Source organism: Coregonus lavaretus, assembly GCF_964263955.1.
Source record: "Coregonus lavaretus genome assembly, chromosome: 13".
Lineage (NCBI taxonomy): Eukaryota > Metazoa > Chordata > Actinopteri > Salmoniformes > Salmonidae > Coregonus > Coregonus lavaretus.
The window spans coordinates 30124607-30147993 of NC_140000.1; the positions used below are offsets into that span (position 1 = coordinate 30124607).

The 23387-nt window shown below is 45.8% G+C and overlaps 1 protein-coding gene across 1 annotated transcript; it reads left to right on the top strand.

The window, feature by feature from the left end:
* Positions 1-1468: 1468 nt before the first annotated feature.
* LOC311139659 (galanin receptor type 1-like) lies at positions 1469-14356 on the top strand (the record flags this gene model as incomplete). Its single annotated transcript, XM_084174575.1, has 3 exons — positions 1469-2194; positions 2425-2490; positions 14039-14356. The coding sequence occupies exons 1-3, from the start codon at positions 1520-1522 to the stop codon at positions 14354-14356; spliced, it is 1059 nt and encodes a 352-aa protein (XP_084030701.1). The 5' UTR covers positions 1469-1519.
* Positions 14357-23387: the final 9031 nt, after the last annotated feature.

Genomic DNA, 23387 nt, shown 5'->3' on the forward strand with positions numbered 1-23387 from the left:
GGTGTGTGCAAGCAAGGAGACCTACAAACCTGACTCAGTTACACCAGCTCTGTCAGGGGGAATGGGCCAAAATTCACTCAACTTATTGTGGGAAGCTTGTGGAAGGTTACCCGAAACGTTTGACCCAAGTTAAACAATTTAAAGGCAATGCTACCAAATACTAATTGAGTGTATGTAAACTTTTGACCCACTGGGAATGTGATGAAAGAAATAAAAGCTGAAATAAATCATTCTCTCTGCAATTATTCTGACATTTCACATTCTTAAAATAAAGTGGTGATGCTAACTGACCTAAGACAGTGAATTTTTACTAGGATTAAATGTCAGGAATTGTGAAAAACTGAGTTTAAATGTATTTGGCTATGGTGTATGTAAACTTCCGACTTCAACTGTATGTGATAATGGAGGAAGTGCCCAACTGTCAGTTAGTAAATGATATGGGTGAGGGGAAGCAAATTGAAGGATATCAGAGATAACTGAAATGATTTGTTCTAGAGAGCACACTTAGTATTTTCTTTGTCCTGATGTTGTTCAGCAGAGGCGGAATGGCACCAACATTTGGCCATCCACTGGGGAGAACATTGGGGGATATACTAATGGTATATTGTGTATATTTTACTGTAAATGCTTCCATCTCATAAAGTAGCCTGTCCCTAAATACATGCTGTAGGCCTACTGCCAGTACAAGTGCCAGACACAATAATTTACCATTATCAGAGAGTAGCTAATGCTTGTAAAACATTTTTATAATAATTTGGGATGAGATAATGTTTGTCAAGCCTGGCCCACTATCCTTCATTGGCAAACCACATATCCATCACCTTGTTTCATAAACCAACAGCCCATTTCACAGATTGATGAATGCCAACTACATTGAGTGTACACTACATTATGAAGAGATAATGCTGAACAATTAATCAACTGTTGTTAGCAATTGCAAATCACCCCAAATTTGAGCCTACAAGAGAATGGTGTCATTCGATGTCTTATAAATCGCATTGTGCATAATTATGACCACGAGAGCCTGGACAGACCAAGTTTAATTTTGGAGTGCTTTTTCGTACATATTGGGCGGTGGTACTGAAAGCTGACGTGAGACGCGCAGCCCAGCCCCTTCTATAATTTGTAGGGGGAAATAGGGCGAGGAGGGATTTGCGCGGAGCCATCCAGCGACTGAGGACGCATCAGGTGGAGACAGCAACTGCATTACGCACCAAGAATATGTAGAAGAGTACACTCTGGACAGCTAACTTCAGACATATTGACAAAATGTTTCATAAAAAGTATCTTCACTTACATTGTATCGAAAAAGAATGAGGAACATTGCAACGAATTGAGATATAATATTGTGTGATGGCTGTATTCAAGAGACTCAAGAGACTTTGAAACAAATTATGCTTTTATTATCTGAATAGGCAAAAACATCTGTCAGCTACTGTCAAACGACCTAGGAAGACATATTAAGGCATTTGTGCGCCCTACACTTACATTTGAAAATAGTTCAGCACTAGAAAAAGTGATGAACTCGTCAGGTTTGGACAACCTAACCGAATTTGAAACATGGTATCTCAACAGAACGGATTTCGAGGAGGAAAATCTGAAACTTTTGTTCGGGATTGGCATGGACAATTTCATTACGCTTTTGGTTTTCGGACTCATCTTTACGCTTGGAGTGTTGGGAAACTCCATGGTCATCACTGTGCTGGCCCGTAGTAAACCCGGAAAACCACGGAGCACCACCAACATATTCATCCTCAACCTTAGCATCGCCGACCTGTCCTACCTGCTTTTCTGCATCCCTTTTCAGTCAACCATTTACATGATGCCGACATGGGTTCTGGGTGCCTTTATCTGCAAGTTCATTCATTATTTCTTCACCGTTTCCATGCTGGTCAGTATTTTCACCTTGTCCGCAATGTCGGTGGACCGCTACATTGCGATTGTTCACTCCAGAAAGTCGTCCTCCATCCGCGTGTCAAAACACGCTTTGATCGGAGTGGTGGTCATTTGGACACTCTCTTTGGCCATGGCAGCGCCAGTCGCGGTCATACACAACATATACCAGAGAGATGAGAATCACACATATTGCTGGGAAGTGTGGCCGGATCAAAACCAAAAGAAAGTCTATGTTGTGTGCACGTTTGTTTTTGGTTATGTATTGCCCCTGCTGCTGATTTCGTTCTGTTACGCAAAGGTAAGCAAGCAATCATGATTTATTTATTATTGCATTGATAGATAATTGTATTCACAATTAGTTATGTCAATTTCTGAGTTTGGGTACTCTAAAATGGGGACAACTAAGACATAAATTAGATAGCCTTTGAAATTACATTATTTCAATATAATGTTATTACATATTTGTTATAACATAGGCTTTAATTAATTGTTTGGTATGTCATCACACAATTGTTTATGCATTTTCAGGTTTTAAATCACCTGCACAAAAAACTCAGAAACATGTCCAAAAAGTCAGAGGCATCGAAAAAGAAGGTATGTAAAACCATTAATTACATTTGCATATTGACTGTTGATGGTGATCATTAGTGTATGGCGGACAACCCCACAAATGCAGTATGTTGGAGTATTACAGTCTCCCACACCAGTTGTCCAGCAGCAATAGTATGGGAACAACACCGACAGTAGTTTAAAGCTACAGTCTGGGATTTAGAAAGCTGTGCAATGGTTATTTCAATTCTTGATATTTACCCAATGATTCTTGAAGATTATAACTTATACATGTCTCATGAGCTTACCACTATGACCCACTATATCTTTATCATAACCCAAAATATAAGGTTTTAGTACTTGTGTACAAACACCAAGAATGTAAAGATACACCATATAGCTTCAAAATATAGTTAAAAATACGTTTTATCATCTTGGACTGTCAGTCCGTGCATTTAGAGAGCTGTCTATGATTTTGGGAGGGGTTACCTTTCTGAAGCCTCATATCTCAGCTCAGCTGTATGCCAAATAAGTGGCGGGGACCCTGTTTTGTTGTTTTTTAAATTTTTACTTTAATAGTTTTGCTAGACATCTTGTCTAGAGCGCCAGGGAAGTGTTAAAACATACAATATCTTTGAAGCTATATAAGGCTTCTACCCCTGTAGCCTAAAAATACAGTTTGGATAAGATGTTTTCAAAGATATAATCATGTCAAACATATCATGCAATGTTCAATGTGCAATGTCCAACCCCTCTTACTTTTCAATGCACTTTATGATGGTGTTTATGATGATGTTGATGATCAATTTGGTTCAAGTCGTTGCACAATCTTAATGTGATTTGAGAAATCCCATGTTTAGTAATGTGCCATTTTCAGGGACATTGTGTATAGAAGCATAGAGCCAGAAGCGTCATGGCCAATATCAGATTTGTTCTGTTTAAAAAAATTAAATACAAATAATAATAATATATTTTTGGTTGATGTTTCTCTGTAATACTGCTAGCCACCTAGCAATTTTATGAAGTTGGCTTTAGCTGGCACAGATAGCTAGGTTCCCAATCTCTCAACCTCATAACTAGCTACCAAGAAGCCATTTCAGGATGTCAATCAAGTTAGAGTAGCTAGCTTGTCTAACTATCTTAGCTGGCATGTCTTCTGGCAAGGTTGGTAGACTTTAGAAAAGCAAGCAATAACTACATGTACTGAATAAAACTCACATTCCTTTCAATCTTTTACACAGATTTTAGCAGAGATGCAGAGAAGCATATTTAGTTTCTTTAAAAGAAGAACCACATACAGCTCAAGAGGTATGCTTAGATATGCAGACAAATAGACATATTTTTGACAAAGAATTCATCATAATGATTATGGCTCTAGATTGTAGGAAAAAGCTGTTTCAGGTGTTTGAAAAATGTAAAAATCTCCAACTTCCGGACTTGCGGCCTAGCCCCCCTCCAGACAACCCCCTAGCCATCCTCACGTACTCTGTGCCAGCTCAGATTTTTTGGGGTGCATGACGCACCTGCATAGAGCTGCAACATATACCATGGAAGAACCAACATCCCTTTGCCAATTTTCTAGGCAAAAATAATAGTCTAGCGAAGAAAAATAACTGATAAACTTAGTCAGTATTGTAAGTTGAATATAAGGCACTTGGTATCGGCAGTACATTCCATCTACAATGTCCCTGAAGCGCCTGTCAATTACCACACTTGAGTAAAGCAGCAGAGTGGGAAAGTGCAATCAAACTGGAGTTTCAGCCATTACTCTTCCTGATGGCCATTTGCCTGTCTGAGCCAACCCGCTGCTGCTGCTCGCCTGGCGCTGCGCTGACCGTCTGTCAGGACTGTATCACACACCAACACATGGGCCTCAGAGATCTATATTTGTTCAATCCAATATGCTCCAAATAAACGGTTCAGTAGTGTCCTCTGATTTTTTTATACATTGGCTCTTTAGTGTTGGCCTTTTACAATATGCCAACACACAGGTCCATACGCCTTGCACACAACTAAACAATAAAATAGTAATGATGGTCTGAACTAAGTGTTTACAAAAATGTATTCTCATTTTGTCACATCTAGACAGTGTAAATGTCATTCAATGAGTATAAAAACTCTGATTACTGAAATATTTGTCTATAGGAATATCTTGACTATAATCAAGTTTCCATCCAACCTTTTAATACGAGTAAAGTACATATCGGATAAAAAATGACACAACAGGCCTGATGGAAACAACTAATTTGTTGGTAAACTTTCCAAATGTCCACAAAACTAAATATGCTAGACAAGGTGGGATCTTTTTGTGTCTGTAAAATTAATTATGTGAGAAATGGCGGTGGAAACGCTTTTAATAATAACCATCATATCACGTAAACTTGGAGTCACGTGATTACATGTTGTGTGGTCCTCCCACTACGACTTGGGAAAGCATGCAATTTATTAGGCTACAGATGAAATCAGTTATGATGAACTTCACAGGGTGGTGAAAGTGCAAGATGATGAGCTTGATGATCCTTTCCAATAAATACCAAGGTCTTATTCTGGTGACACGATGATCGATGCTTGGCTGCCATTTGACAAATAATAATAATAATAATTTCATCATGTAGGCTATACCCGCACTGTATAATAATAATAAATAATAATATGCCATTTAGCAGACGCTTTTATCCAAAGCGACATACAGTAATGTGCGCATACATTTTTACGTATGGGTGGTCCTGGGGATCGAACCCACTACCCTGGCGTTACAAGCTACCAATTGAGCTACAGAGGACCACGTATCTGCAAACTGTTGGCTAAGGCACACGTGCCAATACCAGAGTCGGCACTTTCACTATATAACTCCCCCAAAATTGTAACAAAACCATCAGTAAATGAGAATATGTGATGGAAACCCATTTAACTTATATTGGAATTTAACTGCAAAAATTATTTGTATGTGTACTACGTCATCACGCACAGCCGCAATATGTCAATTTGATGTAAACACCTCTGGTAGAAGAATTTGCATATTGTTTTTATGCAGATTTTAGAATATTCTCATGAAAATATGTCGGCAATTGGATGGAAACCTAGCTGATGAGATACAGCTGCCTGGTTCAAATCGATGCGCATGTCTGAGCCTTCAACCATCTCACCCAACCAGCCTAACGTATTTACAGTTGAAGCTTGTGGATACAATTATATGTGTCAAATTAGTAAAGTAAACTGAGGCTGTGTCCATAGGCAGATCAAGAGACAAGGTGTTCAATTAAAGGTATAATAAAATGTGTGTGTCTGTCTGTGTGTGTGTGTGTGTGTGTGTGTGTGTGCACATACAGTATATGTACACTGAGGGTACAAAACATTAAGAACACCTTCCTAATATTGAGTTGCACCTTTTGCCCTCAGAATAGCCTCAATTCATCGGGGCATGGACTCTAGAAGGTGTCGAAAGCGTTCCACAGGGATGCTGGCCCATGTTGACTCCAGTGCTTCCCACAGTTGTGTCAAGTTGGCTGGATGTCCTTTGGGTGGTGGACCACTCTTGATACACACGGGAAACTGTTGAGTGTGAAAAACAGCGTTGCAGTTCTTGACACAAACCGGTGCGCCTGGCACCTACTACCATACCTCGTTCAAAGGCACTTAAATCATTTGTCTTGCCTATTCATCCTCTGAATGGCACACGTACACAATCCATGTCTCAATTGTCTCAAGGCTTAAAAATCATTCTTTAACCTGTCTGCTCCCCTTCATCTACACTGATTGAAGTGGATTTAACAAGTGACTTCAATAAGGGATCATAGCTTTCAACTGGATTCACCTGGTCAGTCTATGTCATGGAAAGAGCAGGTGTTCATAATGTTTTGTACACTCAGTGTATGTATGTACGCATGTGTGTGTGTGTGCTCGCATATGTGTGTGCATGTGTGAGGAGTAGGAGGAGGCTGGCCTCGATCTCCAGCCATCAGTTCAGTAACTCCTCCAATGCTGTGAAACGGTGTGTCAGGAGCAGCTGGGAAAACAATGCTACTATTGCCACTGTTATAAAACATCTCTACTTATCAGCCCTAGGTACACACAGAAGGAGGACAGGGTGTTTATAGACTGTCATGTGTGGCATCCCAGTGAGCACAACAAAAATACTTATTTTTAACGTCTTTTCACCATCTTGTGCTCATAGGGATAGCTCTAAAGCTCCTGTAATCCTCCCTAATAGACTCTTTGTCCTTTACTTTGACAAGCGTATTGAGCAAATGTTGTACTTTCAATCCACTCCTCAAAATAACCTTGACTATGTGTTTGGATTATTATAAAGGGAATCGTGACGTGAGAGCAATGGAGGCCAGATAAACCTGGATTTTTGTATCATGCACTTGGTTATAAATGTAATGTGTCATATAAATTCCAGTACTTCCTGACACTTCATAATAAACATACTTGAATAAATTAAATGTCAACAGACGATTGTTAGCGATTGCAGTCTTAAAAAACATCTTTAGGCTGTTCTGCAAAAAAAGTTGTTCCCTGGATGTCACACTCTGGCTCTGGGACTTTTTATGTTTAGTCAGGGTGTGTAGATTTCCGTGTGTTTTGTACTGTGGGTAGTGTCTAGGTGTTCGCGTTCTATGTTTGGTCAGTGACTCCCAATCGGAGGTAACGAGTGTCAGCTGTCGGCTCGTTATCTCTGATTGGGAGCCATATTTAAATGTCTGTGTTCACCTTGTGGTTGTGGGTTTTTGTTCTATGTTCTTTATTCAGTCGGTGTAACTGAGGACGTCACGGATCGTGTTTTGTCGTGTGTTTCAACATTAAAATCATCATGTTCACTCCCAACGCTGCGCTTTGGTCGTACTTCATTGGCGCTCGTGACAGAAAAACCCACCACAACGAGACCAAGCAGCAGTTGGATGACGAGTGGTGGAGCCAGAAGAGCGAAGGTTGGGAGAGGACATTAGAGGCCTGGTCCACGGGGAGGAGAGACCCCCAGAACATTTTTAGGGGGGGGCTCACGACGTCGGGGCAGCAGGAGTACGGGATTGAGGAGTGCAGAAGGTTGGCAGAGGAGGCCGCCAGGTTAAGGGGGCCACTGGTCACGAAGGGGAAGGAAGGTGTGGAGGCAGGGCGAAAGGTACTGGGGTGTGTTACCAGTCTGGTCCGGCCCGTTCCTGATCCCCGTGGAGGGCCAGGGGTGTGTGTCCCCAGTGCGGTCCTGTCTGTTCCTGCTCCCCGCACCAAGTCTGTGGTGCGTTTCGTCAGCCCTGTCCGGCCCGTGCCTGCTCCCCGCTCCAAGCCAATGATGCGCGTCGCCAGCCCGGCCCGGCCTGTTCCTGCTCCCCGCACCAAGTCTGTGGTGCGTTTCGTCAGCCCTGTCCGGCCCGTGCCTGCTCTCCGCACCAAGGCTGTGGTACGTGTCGCCAGCCCGGTTCGGCCTGTTCCTGCTCCCCGGCTCAAGTCTGTGGTGCGTCTTGTCAGCCCTGTCCGGCCTGGTCCTGCTCCACGCCCCAAGCCAAGGGTGCGTTTCGTCAGCCCTGTCCGGCTCGTCCCTACTCTCCGCACCAAGTCTGTGGTGCGCGTTGCCAGCCCATTCCGGTCCGGTCCTGCTCCACGCACCAAGCCAGGGGTGTGTATCGTCAGCCCGGTCCGGTCCGTTCCTGTTCCACGCGCCAAGCCAGGGGCGCGTGTCGTCAGTCCGGTTCCGGCCAGCGGGGCTAGACAGGACCAGGGGTACTTTGGGGGGTTGGAGAGGAAGTGGGGAGGAGGCCCGGAGCCGGAGCCGCCGCCGAGGAGGAATGCCCACCCAGCCCTCCCCTGGTTGCTTGTATTTAGGCGCGGTCGCAGTCCGCGCCTTTAGGGGGGGGTACTGTCACACTCTGGCTCTGGGACTTTTTATGTTTAGTCAGGGTGTGTAGATTTCCGTGTGTTTTGTACTGTGGGTAGTGTCTAGGTGTTCGCGTTCTATGTTTGGTCAGTGACTCCCAATCGGAGGTAACGAGTGTCAGCTGTCGGCTCGTTATCTCTGATTGGGAGCCATATTTAAATGTCTGTGTTCACCTTGTGGTTGTGGGTTTTTGTTCTATGTTCTTTATTCAGTCGGTGTAACTGAGGACGTCACGGATCGTGTTTTGTCGTGTGTTTCAACATTAAAATCATCATGTTCACTCCCAACGCTGCGCTTTGGTCGTACTTCATTGGCGCTCGTGACACTGGAGTAGGTAATGGGTTTGTTTTTGATTGGCATGCCACTATGTTTTAATGAATTCCCTGCGTAGGAGGTGTGAGGCACAGTTAATTAGCTGATTTAACAGTTTTGGGGTATATGTGTGTGGGTATGTGTGTTTGTGTGTTTGTGTGTGTGGGCATGTGTGTGTGTGTGTGTGGGGGGGGGAATATACAGTGGGGAGAACAAGTATTTGATACACTGCCGATTTTGCAGGTTTTCCTACTTACAAAGCATGTAGAGGTCTGTAATAATCATAGGTACACTTCAACTGTGAGAGACGGAATCTAAAAACAAATCCAGAAAATCACATTGTATGATTTTTAAATAATGAATTTGCATTTTATTGCATGACATAAGTATATGATCACCTATCAACCAGTAAGAATTCCGGCTCTCACAGACCTGTTAGTTTTTCTTTAAGAAGCCCTCCTGTTCTCCACTCATTACCTGTATTAACTGCACCTGTTTGAACTCGTTACCTGTATAAAAGACACCTGTCCACACACTCAATCAAACAGACTCCAACCTCTTCACAATGGCCAAGACCAGAGAGCTGTGTAAGGACATCAGGGATAAAATTGTAGACATGCACAAGGCTGGGATGGGCTACAGGACAATAGGCAAGCAGCTTGGTGAGAAGGCAACAACTGTTGGCGCAATTATTAGAAAATGGAAAAAGTTCAAGATGACGGTTAATCACCTTCGGTCTGGGGCTCCATGCAAGATCTCACCTCGTGGGGCATCAATGATCATGAGGAAGGTGAGGGATCAGCCCAGAACTACACGGCAGGACCTGGTCAATGACCTGAAGAGTGCTGGGACCACAGTTTCAAAGAAAACCATTAGTAACACACTACGCCGTCATGGATTAAAATCCTGCAGCGCACGCAAGGTCCCCCTGCTCAAGCCAGCGCATTTCCAGGCCCGTCTGAAGTTTGCCAATGACCATCTGGATGATCCAGAGGAGGAATGGGAGAAGGTAATGTGGTCTGATGAGAGAAAAATAGAGCTTTTTGGTCTAAACTCCACTCGCCGTGTTTGGAGGAAGAAGAAGGATGAGTACAACCCCAAGAACACCATCCCAACCGTGAAGCATGGAGGTGGAAACATCATTCTTTGGGGATGCATTTCTGCAAAGGGGACAGGACGACTGCACCGTATTGAGGGGAGGATGGATGGGGCCATGTATCATGAGATCTTGGCCAACAACCTCCTTCCCTCAGTAAGAGCATTGAAGATGGGACGTGGCTGGGTCTTCCAGCATGACAACGACCCGAAACACACAGCCAGGGCAACTAAGGTGTGGCTCCGTAAGAAGCATCTCAAGGTCCTGGAGTGGCCTAGCCAGTCTCCAGACCTGAACCCAATAGAAAATCTTTGGATGGAGCTGAAAGTCTGTATTGCCCAGCGACAGCCCCGAAACCTGAAGGATCTGGAGAAGGTCTGTATGGAGGAGTGGGTCAAAATCCCTGCTGCAGTGTGTGCAAACCTGGTCAAGACCTACAGGAAACGTATGATCTCTGTAATTGCAAACAAAGGTTTCTGTACCAAATATTAAATTCTGCTTTTCTGATGTATCAAATACTTATGTCATGCAATAAAATGCAAATTAATTACTTAAAAATCATACAATGTGATTTTCTGGATTTTTATTTTAGATTCCGTCTCTCACAGTTGAAGTGTACCTATGATAAAAATTACAGACCTCTACATGCTTTGTAAGTATGAAAACCTGCAAAATCGGCAGTGTATCAAATACTTGTTCTCCCCACTCTATGTGTATGTGTGTGTGTGAGATAAGGTGTTAAAGGGACTGTCAAAGGCCAGGTAAAGATTTATACTACAATTGATATGACCCTGTGGTCAACCTAAACATGCTGTACTATACATACAGATTCAGCTTCCTCTTCCATACCAAATCAAGTAGCTTATGAGAGTGATTCATATATTTATATTTCCATATATGAGCCCCAGAATAATTTACATATTCACAAGTTGTCACCGTCAAATTAGCTGTGCTCGGTCTCTAAGAGAAACACCACAGACTCAAACACCTAGACTTAACTAATGATGATAAAATAAATAACAGTGCAAGGTTATTTCCGTTTTAATTTGGGATTTAACAGTTGAATGAATAATTTAACACTAAACATACCAATTTGACAGCACTTATGAAATGGCGCCGAAGAAGATGGCAGCCGTTTTACAGCCCTCTAACCAATTGTACTATTATACGTGTTTTTTCACGTTATTTGTAATTTATTCTGTACATAATGTTTCTGCCATCGATGACGTCGTCCCCACAGTGACCGTACGTACATACCCCAACCAGAAGCCATGGATTACAGGCAACATCCGCACTGAGCTAAAGGGTAGAGCTTCCGCTTTCAAGGAGCGGGACTCTAACCCGGACGCTTATAAGAAATCCCGCTATGCCCTCCGATGAACCATCAAACAGGCAAAGAGCCAATGCAGGACTAAGATTGAATCATACTACACCGGCTCTGATGCTCGTCGGATGTGGCAGGGCTTGAAAAATATTACAGACTACAAAGGGAAGCACAGCCGCGAGCTGCCCAGTGACACAAGCCTACCAGACGAGCTAAATCACTTCTAAGCTTGCTTCGAGCCAAACAAAACTGAAGCATGCATGAGAGCATCAGCTGTTCCGGATGAGTATGTGATCAAGCTCTCTGTAGCCAATGTGAGTAAGACTTTTAAGCAGGTCAACATTCACAAGGCCGCAGGGCCAGACGGATTACCAGGACGTGTTCTCTGAGCATGCGCTGACCAACTGGCAAGTGTCTTCACTGACATTTTCAACATGTCCCTGACTGAGTCTGTAATACCAACATGTTTCAAGCAGACCACCATTGTCCCTGTGCCCAAGAACACTAAGATAACCTGCCTAAACGACTACCGACCTGTAGCACTCACGTCTGTAGCCATGAAATGCTTTGAAAGGCTGGTCATGGCTGACATCAACACCATTATCCCAGTAACCCTAGACCCACTCCAATTTGCATACCGCACCAACAGTTCCACAGATGATGCAATCTCTATTGCACTCCACACTGCCCTTTCCCACCTGGACAAGAGGAACACCTACGTGAGAATGCTATTCATTGACCACAGGTCAGCGTTCAACACCATAGTGCCCTCAAAGCTCATCACTAAGCTAAGGACCCTGGGACTAAACACCTCCCTCTGCAACTGGATCCTGGACTTCCTGACGGGCTGCCCCCAGGTGGTAAGGGTAGGTAACAACACATCTGCCGCGCTGATCCTCAACACAGGGGCCCCTCAGGGGTGCGTGCTCAGTCCCCTCCTGTACTCCCTGTTCACCCATGACTGCATAGCCAGGCACGACTCCAACACCATCATTAAGTTTGCCGATGACACAACAGTGGTAGGCCTGATCACCGACAATTATGAGACAGCCTATAGGGAGGAGGTCAGAGACCTGGCTGTGTGGTGCCAGGATAACAACCTCTCCCTCAACGTGATCAAGACAAGGAGATGATTGTGGATTACAGGGGAAAAAAAGAGGACTGAGCACGCCCCCATTCTCATCGACGAGGCTGTAGTGGAACAGGTTGAGAGCTTCAAGTTCCTTGGTGTCCACATCACCAACAAACTATCATGGTCCAAACACACCAAGACAGTCGTGAAGAGGGCACAACAAAGCCTATTCCCCCTCAGGAGACTAAAAAGATTTGGCATGTGTCCTCAGATCCTCAAAAAGTTATACAGCTGCACCATCGAGAGTATCCTGACTGGTTGCATCACCGCTTGGTATGGTAACTGCTCGGCCTCCGACCGCAAGGCACTACAGAGGGTAGTGCGTGCGGCCCAGTACATCACTGGGGCCAAGCTTCCTGCCTTCCAGGACCTGTATACCAGGCAGTGTCACCCTAGTCAGCCACCCTAGTCATAGACTGTTCTCTCTGCTACCGCACGGCAAGTGGTACCGAAGCGCCAAGTCTAGGTCCAAAAGGCTTCTTAACAGCTTCTACCCCCAAGCCATAAGACTCCTGAACAGCTAATCATGGCTACCCGGACTATTTGCATTGCCCCCCCACCCCACCCCACCCCAACCCCCTCTTTACGCTGCTGCTACTCTGTTTATTATTTATGCATAGTCACTTTAACTCTACCCAAATGTACATATTACCTCAATTACCTCGACTAACCGATGGCCCCGCACATTGACTCTGTACCGGTACCCCCAGTATATAACCTCCCTACTGTTATTATATTTTACTGCTGCTCTTGAATTATTTGCTATTTTCATTTTTTTCTTAAACTGCATTGTTGGTCAAGGGCTTGTAAGTAAGCATTTCACTGTAATGTCTACACCTGTTGTATTCGGCCCATGTGGCAAATACAATTTGATTTGATTTGATTTGTATGATTGGGAGTTCAGTGTACAGTCAGTTCTGCTAGTCTTCAAAGGAGACCTGGGAACAGGCGAACGGGAGGTTTTTTATGTGGCTGTGCCTTTTGTAACAATGTTGTTGATGTTGATTTTGGGCTGGTTGTAGTGCTGAATTGTAGGTGTTTGAGCTGGACCTATGTACATTTTCATGATGCCACCGTGCTTACTGAAAACTTCACTTCATTCATTACTTAGCTAATCCTCTCCCTCTCTGTCTGCATGTCTGATCTCTCTCGTCTGTCTCTGTACTACAGGTCTGTTTTTTATTCTGTCTGCGTCCCTATAGGTCTTTAACCATATATCTTTCTCCCTGCCTCACTCCTCTCTCTGTGTCCTGCATCTCCCTCTCTCCTTCCCTCCCTCCTTTTTCATGGCATCGTCTCCCAGTTTCCTGGAAAAGCTCCAAATGCTACCCTGTTAGTGGTGCTCGGAGACTGCTATGGCAGGCAGGCACTCGAGCCTCCCTTTTACCCAAATAGCAGCGGAAAGCAAGCAGACACATTTGTAAACATCTCCAGCCCAGCCCCAATGCCTTCTTAGTATGTTCCCGCTCTTTAATATATCTCCCATGTTGCGTGCTAATTATTTAACACAGCTGTAAATCAAATCTGCAAGCCAGGAATGCAGGGGAAAGGCAGTGCAGGCCAGCAAGCATGAAATTGGCCTTTCAGCTGACAGGTGCCACCTTTAACTCTGCTAGTTTTGGCAAAAGACATGAGAACATCCCAGATTCTACTGAAAGACAATCTCATAAAGGGACATGTCACATGTTTAGTGGATGCACACAGTTATAACAAATAGACAATGTATTGACAGATAAGTACAGAAGTCAAATTACATTTTTCTAAGAAAACTGTAGTGGACAAATGCCACCCTTCATACTTGGAAACCTCTTACCCTGTGCCCCCCCCCCCCCTCCCCTCTCTCTCTTCCCCCAATAGACTGCCCAGACGGTTCTTGTAGTGGTGGTGGTGTTCTGCCTGTCATGGCTCCCCCATCATGTGGTCCACCTGTGGGTGGAGTTCGGCAACTTCCCTCTGACCCAGTGGTCCTTCTTGTTCCGGGTGGCGGCCCACTGCCTGGCCTACAGCAATTCCTCCGTCAACCCTGTCATCTACGCCTTCCTCTCTGAGAACTTCAGGAAGGCCTACAAGCAGGTGTTCAGGTGTCAGATTACCAACTCCCCTCTCAACGAACTCAAGGAGTTACGCAGCAAGGTGGACAACACACCGCCCTCCACCAACTGCACCAACGTCTGATTGAAGGTCACTGAGAGCCAGCTCAACTACGGCCATGATGATTGGTTGTTTTCGAGGGTCCTTCTGAGACATATAATGCTATGAGGTTCCATGTTTCTGTTCAGATATTGTTGGGGATGGGATAGCATGGGCTATGGACAGACAATATGAAGAAAACTGGATATTAGTTCAAGCTACACAGTTCCACATCAGCGCTGTTCCATCAACAGAATAACACCACGCCAGACGATGTGCCATACTGGACATCCTATCATATGTATAGTGAGCATCTCTCTTTCTTTGTCTTTCTCTCTTGCTCCCTATCTCATCTATTTTGTTTTCTCTCTCTCTTTCTCTCTGTCATGATCACAGTAAGATTGCTGAATCTGACTCTCAAGGAAAGGAAAGAATGTGGACTTTGATATTTCTGATCGTCTTATAATGCATCAAAACTGTGAATGTTTGGTAATTTGCCTTCTTATATGTGCATGTATTTTGTGCATGTGCATATTGTTGGTCCTTCTTGATGCTGTATTTCTGCTCTCATAAGTAGCTATTGAAATGAACGTCTATAAAATAGCTTCACTCTACACATTAAAGCCTGTGGTTACTGCTGTATATGTTACATGGTAGCCTACCATGGAGTAGTTTTGAATAGGTAAAACATATTAGCTATTGCTCTATTAGATATTGCCCAGAAAAAAAAAATGTACACAGTGTAATTTTCTCTTTAAAGTTGAATGTTTTTTGAAGAGAAAGCATTTTGTTGTTTGAATGTAATGGCTGATTCTCTTGTTGCGAGTTGCCAATGTGTATACAAGCGAAATGTTGTCCGTATAACTTAAACCTGTCTTGCCATCTGTAATAGAGACCTTTTAGTGGAAAAAAACACAAGTTGGGATTTTTATTAACGATATTGTATAAGCTATTTAAAAATACTCTAATGTGTACTCAATATAAGCCTACTTTATCTTATTTATTTAATTGGTGTATGATATGGGAAGCTTAAGTCCATGTTTTCTGGCATATTGTTTTGTCATGACATTGGCTTGTACATTAAAGCTTGTACAGGTACAGTTTGTGGTTTTATCTTAGTGCTGGATCACTGAGCAACCTTGCTTCAAAGGCATTGTGTGGGATCTCGTTACCCTCTGACCTCCATTTCCCCCCAATCATTTCAGAGAAAACTAAAGAAAAATCTTCAAAGATCAGAGTGTCAAGTTGTTGTTTGTCTGTGGTAACCACTTACAATCAGAAGTAAACAGGAAAAAACATAATTATTTTCTTAAAAGTATATCCTGCTCCCTTTCACAGCTAATACCACATCCACGTTTGATAGTTTAGTATACGTGAGAGAGATTTGAAAAAGTCACTTCTTCTCATTTTATGTGTCGAAAGCTAGCTAATACTCTTTAAATATTTACATATTTTGTTTGCTTAACATAAGCCAATCAGGGATTGTCTACTCTAGATAGAGAGCAAGAATGATTACAGTAAAAACCAAAAAACAAGAGACAGCACTTTGGTTATTTCTATCCATGGTATAGGACAAAACTATCTCATACGGATTTGTATATATTTGAGTACTGCCATGGGACGCTCACTTCGTGTTCATTGTACGGTGTGTGGCTATCTCCATAGCGAGGCGCTGTTGCACACTCTTACTTAGCAAATAATAATAATAATAATAATAATATGCCATTTAGCAGACGCTTTTATCCAAAGCGACTTACAGTCATGCGTGCATACATTTTTTGTGTATGGGTGGTCCCGGGGATCAAACCCACTACCTTGGCGTTACAAGCGCCGTGCTCTACCAGCTGAGCTACAGGGGACCACCAAATGTCAGTAATGAACATCTAGAATGGGTTAGGTTTAGGCATGCTATTAAGTGGTTAGGGTAAGTGTTAGGATTGGATGCATACATGCATGGATTGGAAACTGCTGCTACTCACAGATTACAAATCCTGCAATTTACGTTCCCCACAACCCCCAACCAACTACCTTGCAAAGCATTTCCTGTCATAACTCTTGACAAGTTTTCACTCACCACCACATAAGGGCGTCAGCAAATTTACAATTACACTCAAACTCAGCAGTTATGCACAAATCTGTTATGAGATGGGGCTGGAACTACAATTTTTTTTCTTTCATTTTGTATTTATGGATTAATGCAACCCAGAGACTATCAAGTGATAATCATGTTAAATTATTCCTTTTAATCACTCATTACTCGTTATCAGTGTGTTTAATATTAATTAAAACTCTCTTGTTGAATTAAGACTCTTGATGATTCTTTCAATCCCCCACAATTAGTTTCTGCTCCAGAACACTGTGTTTGAATCAAATATATACTTTCTGGAACATATTAATGGAGTACTTTCTACACTTCTACAAATATCTATCTGTATTTCAATTTCTAAAATGTTTGGCAAACTGTAGAAACGTTGAGTTTCTTTGTGGCATATTACAAAAAATTAGACTTTTATAATTTGCCAATGCAGTGCTTATACATGTTGATATCACATTAAACTGTTGATCATTTTGTGGCCAGCAATATGTTTCCTCATGAAAGACTCACTGATTTAATTAGTTGGCTTTTTTTCCTACTATGAACATACAATATAGAGTATATTGTGATGAAGGTAGATGTTATGGGATTTGACCATGGACCAGGTGATTTGTAGTTCACTTCCATTCCCTCAATCAAGTCCTCATTTCCATTGAGGTAACAGTACTATTTCATGTCCACCAACCAGCTGGCCCATGAGAGAATAATCCATTTCCTGAAAGTGGCATTTGGCTCATTACTAAACATTTGTGCTGAATTGGACTGTTTCGCCCAGGCAATGGACCACTGGCATCGCTCAGAATAGATTGGTTTACAAGGCATGGAATACAAAATGTGCCTAGCTTTTTGCACTATAAAGCAACAAATCATCAGACACATCATCCAGTGCCATCCAGTTCTGTAGGAATACATGTCTCACATCAGAAAGCATAAATATGTAGTACTTAAAAATAGCTTTTTTAAAACAACCAGGTTTTAGTAAACACACTTGGAGCACAGCACATACATAATACATTAAACATGAAAACGAAGCATAGCCCTCCAATAATGTGGAGATGAAGTGAATTCCAGAACCAATTTATCTTGAGAACTTTTTGTTGTAAATTATTTTGTGGATAGCATGCTCCCATCAGGACAATAAACACCACTAGGTCCCATCCAAATATCAACTTTATCCGTACTCACAATCTTCTTGGCTAGCTATTTTACTACTTTATTTTCTGGGTCACCATGCTCCCCCAAGAGGATAATAAATAACACTGTCCCCTACAGATGTAGGATCTTAATTTGACCGGTATTTTCACAGCAAAATAATCCTGCAGCAACAGGATTTGAACTTTTAGTCCATAATGTTACTTGATCAGTGGTTAGGCTATTAGCTGGCCAAAATTAGGCTACATGAAAAGTGCAATACTGTTTATATAACCGTGTGCTAGTGTAAATCACGAAGCTCCTATTTGCCAAACTCCTATTTGCCATATCTTAAATTTAAGCCTACTAGAAAGTGTTTCTTCAGGCCTGTGTGAATGGGTGCTGAAGGTGGGTGTGGTGTATGAATCAGGCGCAGGACGCAGAGGCTCAGTCCAAAAGACTTTAGTGCAATATTTACTAAAAGAAATAAGCACAATAAGCCCGAAGGCGAATACACGGCGCACACAGGCGTCAAACAAACGGCGCACAAACATGTGCCAAAAAGAACCACTCCAAAACACTGGAGGGAAAATAAGTAGCTCCAACACGAAACAGAAGCGCAATCACACACAAAGACAAACACAACCAACGAGAACTAAATAGGACACTAACGAGGACTAACAAGACACAGGTGTACAACATCAAGACAAAACCAAACGAACATGAAACATAGATCGGTGGCAGCTAGTACTCCGGGGGGGACGACCGCCGAAGCCTGCCCGAACCAGGAGGAGGAGCAGCCTCGGCCGAAACCGTGACAGTACCCCCCCCTTGACGCGCGGCTCCAGCCGTGCGCCGACCCCGGCCTCGGGGACGACCAGGAGGACGCGGAGCAGGGCGCGCGGGATGGTCCCGGTGGAACTCCGACAGGAGAGATGGGTCTAGGATGTCCCTCCGCGGCACCCAGCACCGCTCCTCCGGGCCGTACCCCTCCCACTCCACGAGATACTGGAGACGCCCCATCCGGCGTCTGGAGTCCAAGATGGACCGAACGGTGTACGCCGGAGCCCCCTCGATGTCCAGTGGGGGCGGAGGAGTCTCTCCTATCTCATGGTCCTGGAGTGGACCAGCTACCACCGGCCTGAGAAGAGACACATGGAACGAGGGGTTAATATTCTTATACTCAACAGGTAGATGTAACCTATAACACACCTCTTTCAATCTTCTCAGGACTTTAAAGGGCCCCACAAACCGCCGACCCAGCTTCCGGCAGGGCAGGCGGAGGGGTAGGTTTCTGGTAGAGAGCCAGACTCGATCTCCGGGTGCGTACACCGGCCCCTCACTGCGGTGGAGATCGGCGCTCGCCTTGTGACGAAGGACGGCCCGCTGCAGGTGGACGTGGGCAGCGTTCCACGTCTCTTCCGAGCGCCTCATCCAATCATCCACCGCAGGGGCCTCGATCTGGCTCTGCTGCCACGGTGCCAGAACCGGCTGGTAACCTAATACACATTGGAAGGGGGTTAGGTTGGTAGAGGAGTGGCGGAGAGAGTTCTGGGCCATCTCGGCCCAGGGAAGGTACCTTGACCACTCCTCAGGCCGGTCCTGGCAATACGACCTCAGAAACCTACCCACATCCTGGTTGACACGTTCTACCTGCCCGTTACTCTCCGGGTGGTACCCTGAGGTAAGGCTAACCGAGACCCCCAAACGCTCCATGAACGCTCTCCAAACACGGGAGGTAAACTGGGGGCCTCGATCAGACACTATATCCTCGGGCACCCCGTAATGCCGGAAGACGTGGGTAAATAGGGCCTCAGCGGTCTGTAGGGCAGTAGGAAGACCCGACATAGGGAGAAGACGACAGGCCTTAGAGAACCGGTCCACAACGACCAGGATGGTGGTATTCCCCTGAGAGAGGGGAAGGTCTGTCACAAAATCCACCGAGAGGTGGGACCATGGTCGTTGTGGAACGGGCAGGGGTTGTAACTTACCCCTGGGCAGATGTCGGGGCGCCTTACACTGGGCGCACACCGAGCAGGAGGAGACATAAACCCTCACATCCCTAGCCAAAGTAGGCCACCAGTATTTAGTGCTAAGGCAATGCACTGTCCGGCCAATACCCGGATGTCCAGAGGAGGGGGACGTGTGAGCCCAGTAAATGAGTCGATCCCGAATCTCGAGCGGAACGTACTTCCGACCCTCAGGACACTGTGGAGGGCTGGGGTCGGTACGCAACGCTCGCTCGATTTCGGCATCGACCTCCCATACCACCGGTGCCACAAGGCAAGACTCCGGTAGTATGGGAGTAGGCTCAACGGACCTCTCCTCCGTGTCATACCGCCGGGACAGCGCATCTGCCTTACCATTCTGGGACCCAGGGATGTACGTGATTTTAAATACGAACCTGGTGAGAAACATACTCCATCGAGCCTGGCGAGGGTTCAGTCTCCTCGCTGCCCGGATGTACTCCAGGTTCCGATGGTCAGTCAAAATGAGGAAAGGGTGTTGAGCCCCCTCAAGCCAATGCCTCCACACCTTAAGGGCTTGAACTACAGCTAACAGCTCCCTGTCCCCAACGTCATAGTTACGCTCCGCCGGGCTGAGCTTTTTAGAATAAAAAGCACAGGGGCGGAGTTTAGGTGGCGTGCCAGACCGTTGAGAGAGAACGGCCCCTATACCTGCCTCAGACGCGTCCACCTCAACCTGAAAGGGTAATGCGGGATCCGGATGCGCCAGCACCGGAGCCGACGTAAACAGGTCCTTCAGTCTCCCAAAGGCCCTGTCCGCATCAGCTGACCACTGCAGGCGCACCGGACCCCCTTTCAGAAGGGACTTGATGGGAGCTGCCACCTGTCCAAAACCCCGGATAAACCTCCGGTAGTAATTCGCAAAGCCCAAGAACTGCTGCACCTCTTTTACAGTAGTTGGGGTTTGCCAATTACGCACAGCGGACACACGATCCACCTCCATTCTCACCCCTGACGCAGACAACCGATAACCCAAAAAGGAGACCGACTCCTGGAAAAACAGACATTACTCTGCCTTGACATATAGGTCGTGCTCCAACAGCCTCCTCAATACACGACGCACCAGGGTTACATGCTCGGCTCGGGTAGACGAGTACACCAGAATATCATCAATATACACGACCCCCCCTTGGCCCTGCATATCCCGGAAAATGTCATCTACGAAGGATTGGAAGACTGATGGAGCATTCATCAACCCATATGGCATGACCAGATACTCGAAATGACCTGACGTGGTACTAAACGCTGTCTTCCATTCGTCGCCCTCCCTTATGCGCACCAAGTTATACGCGCTCCTGAGATCCAATTTTGTGAAAAACCGCGCTCCATGCAATGACTCCGTCATGGTCGCAATCAGAGGGAGTGGATAACTGTATTTCACAGTAATCTGATTGAGACCACGGTAATCAATGCACGGGCGCAACCCTCCATCTTTCTTCTTCACAAAAAAGAAGCTCGAGGAGGCGGGAGAAGTGGAGGGCCGAATGTATCCCTGTCTCAAAGATTCGGCTATGTAAGTCTCCATAGCTTTTCTCTCCTCTTGAGACAAAGGATACACATGGCTCCGTGGGAGCGCTGCTCCTGCCTGGAGATAAATCGCACAATCCCCCTGTCTATGAGGAGGCAACTGTGTCGCCCTAGTTTTACTAAACACGAGAGCTAAATCCCCATATTCAGGCGGAATGTGCAGTGCGGGCACTTGGTTTGGACTTTCCACCGAAGTCGCCCCCACGGAAACACCCAGACATCGCCCCTCGCACTGAGCAGACCACCCATCGAGAGCCCTCTGTTGCCACGAAATAGCAGGGTTATGGGTGCTTAACCAGGGAATTCCCAGCACCACCGGGTACGCAGGAGAGTCGATCAGATACAGCTGTATAGTCTCTTCATGACCCCCCTGCGCACACATCCTAAGTGGAGTGGCGCTGTGATCTCCCTAATCAGCCCCGACCCCAACGGGCGGCTATCTAAGGCATGAACGGGAAAAGGGTTTTCAACAGGTAGGAGAGGGATCCCTAAATCTAAACAAAACCTCCGATCAACAAAATTCCCAGCTGCGCCTGAATCTACTAGCGCCTTATGCTGGGAATGAGGTGCAACCTGTGGAAAACAAACAGGTATACAAAAGTGCGCAACAGAAAGCTCTGGGTAAGTGGGACGTCTACTCACCTGGGAGGCCCCCCCAGTGCGTGGCCTGTTGTCTTCTCCCCCGGAGAACCCTCCCCAGCACCTGGCCGCAGTGTGCCCTCCACGACCGCACTTGGTGCAGGAGACAGGCCCCCTCGGGCTCCTCCTCCTCCTTTCTCTAGCGCCGGCACCCCCGAGCTCCATAGGGCTCGGCTCGGAGGTGCCGGAGGGCGGAATGGAAAGACCCCCCTCGGGACGTCCACGGGTGGCCAGCAGGGTGTCCAGACGGATGGACATATCGACCAACTGGTCGAAGGTAAGATGGGTATCCCTGCAGGCCAACTCACGTTGAACGTCCTCCCGTAAGCTACATCGAAAATGGTCGATGAGGGCCCGTTCATTCCACCCTGCGTCCGCCGCTAGAGTCCGGAACTCTAAAGCAAACGCCTGTGCGCTCCTCCTCCCCTGTCTCAGGTAGACTAGACGCTCCTCCGCCGCTTTGCCCTCAGGTGGATGGTCGAACACGGCCTTGAAGCGACGGGAGAACTCGGCGTAGGAGATGGTGTTGGCGTCCATCTTCCTCTACTCGGCGTTAGCCCACTCCAACGCCTTGCCCGTGAGACAGGAGATGAGGGCGGAAACGCTCTCGTGTCCCGAGGGCACCGGGTGTACAGTGGCCAGGTAGAGCTCCACCTGCAGGAGGAACCCCTGACACCCGGCAGCTGTTCCGTCATACGCCCTCGGGAGCGAGAGCCGAATCCCCCTGGGTTCCGAACCTGGGACTGGTGGACCGGCCGATGGGGTGGGCAGGGTAGGTGGAGGTGTGGGTACCCTGCTGGCCTCCCATCGGTGCAAGGTGTTGATTACGTCCTGTAGAGCGGTCCCCAGTCGTCTTATCTGGTCCTCTTGTCCACGGATATGCTCCTTGAGCGACTCAGGCGTAACTGCCGATCCTGCTGATTCCATTATGGTGTGTGATTCTGACAATGGGTGCTGAAGGTGGGTGTGGTGTATGAATCAGGCGCAGGACGCAGAGGCTCAGTCCAAAAGACTTTAGTGCAATATTTACTAAAAGAAATAAGCACAATAAGCCCGAAGGCGAATACACGGCGCACACAGGCGTCAAACAAACGGCGCACAAACATGTGCCAAAAAGAACCACTCCAAAACACTGGAGGGAAAATAAGTAGCTCCAACACGAAACAGAAGCACAATCACACACAAAGACAAACACAACCAACGAGAACTAAATAGGACACTAACGAGGACTAACAAGACACAGGTGTACAACATCAAGACAAAACCAAACGAACATGAAACATAGATCGGTGGCAGCTAGTACTCCGGGGGGGGGGGACCGCCGAAGCCTGCCCGAACTAGGAGGAGGAGCAGCCTCGGCCGAAACCGTGACAGCCTGGAGGGAAGCAAAAGTTAAGCCCCTACCTAAGAATAGTAAAGCCCCCTTAACTGGTTCAAATAGCCGACCAATCAGCCTGTTACCAACCCTTAGTAAACTTTTGGAAAAAATGGTGTTTGACCAGATAAAATTATATTTCACAGTAAACAAATTGACAACAGACTTTCAGCATGCTTATAGGGAAGGACATTCAACAAGCACAGCACTTACACAAATAACTGATGATTGGCTGAGAGAAATTGATGATAAAAAGACTGTGGAGGCTCTTTTGTTAGACTT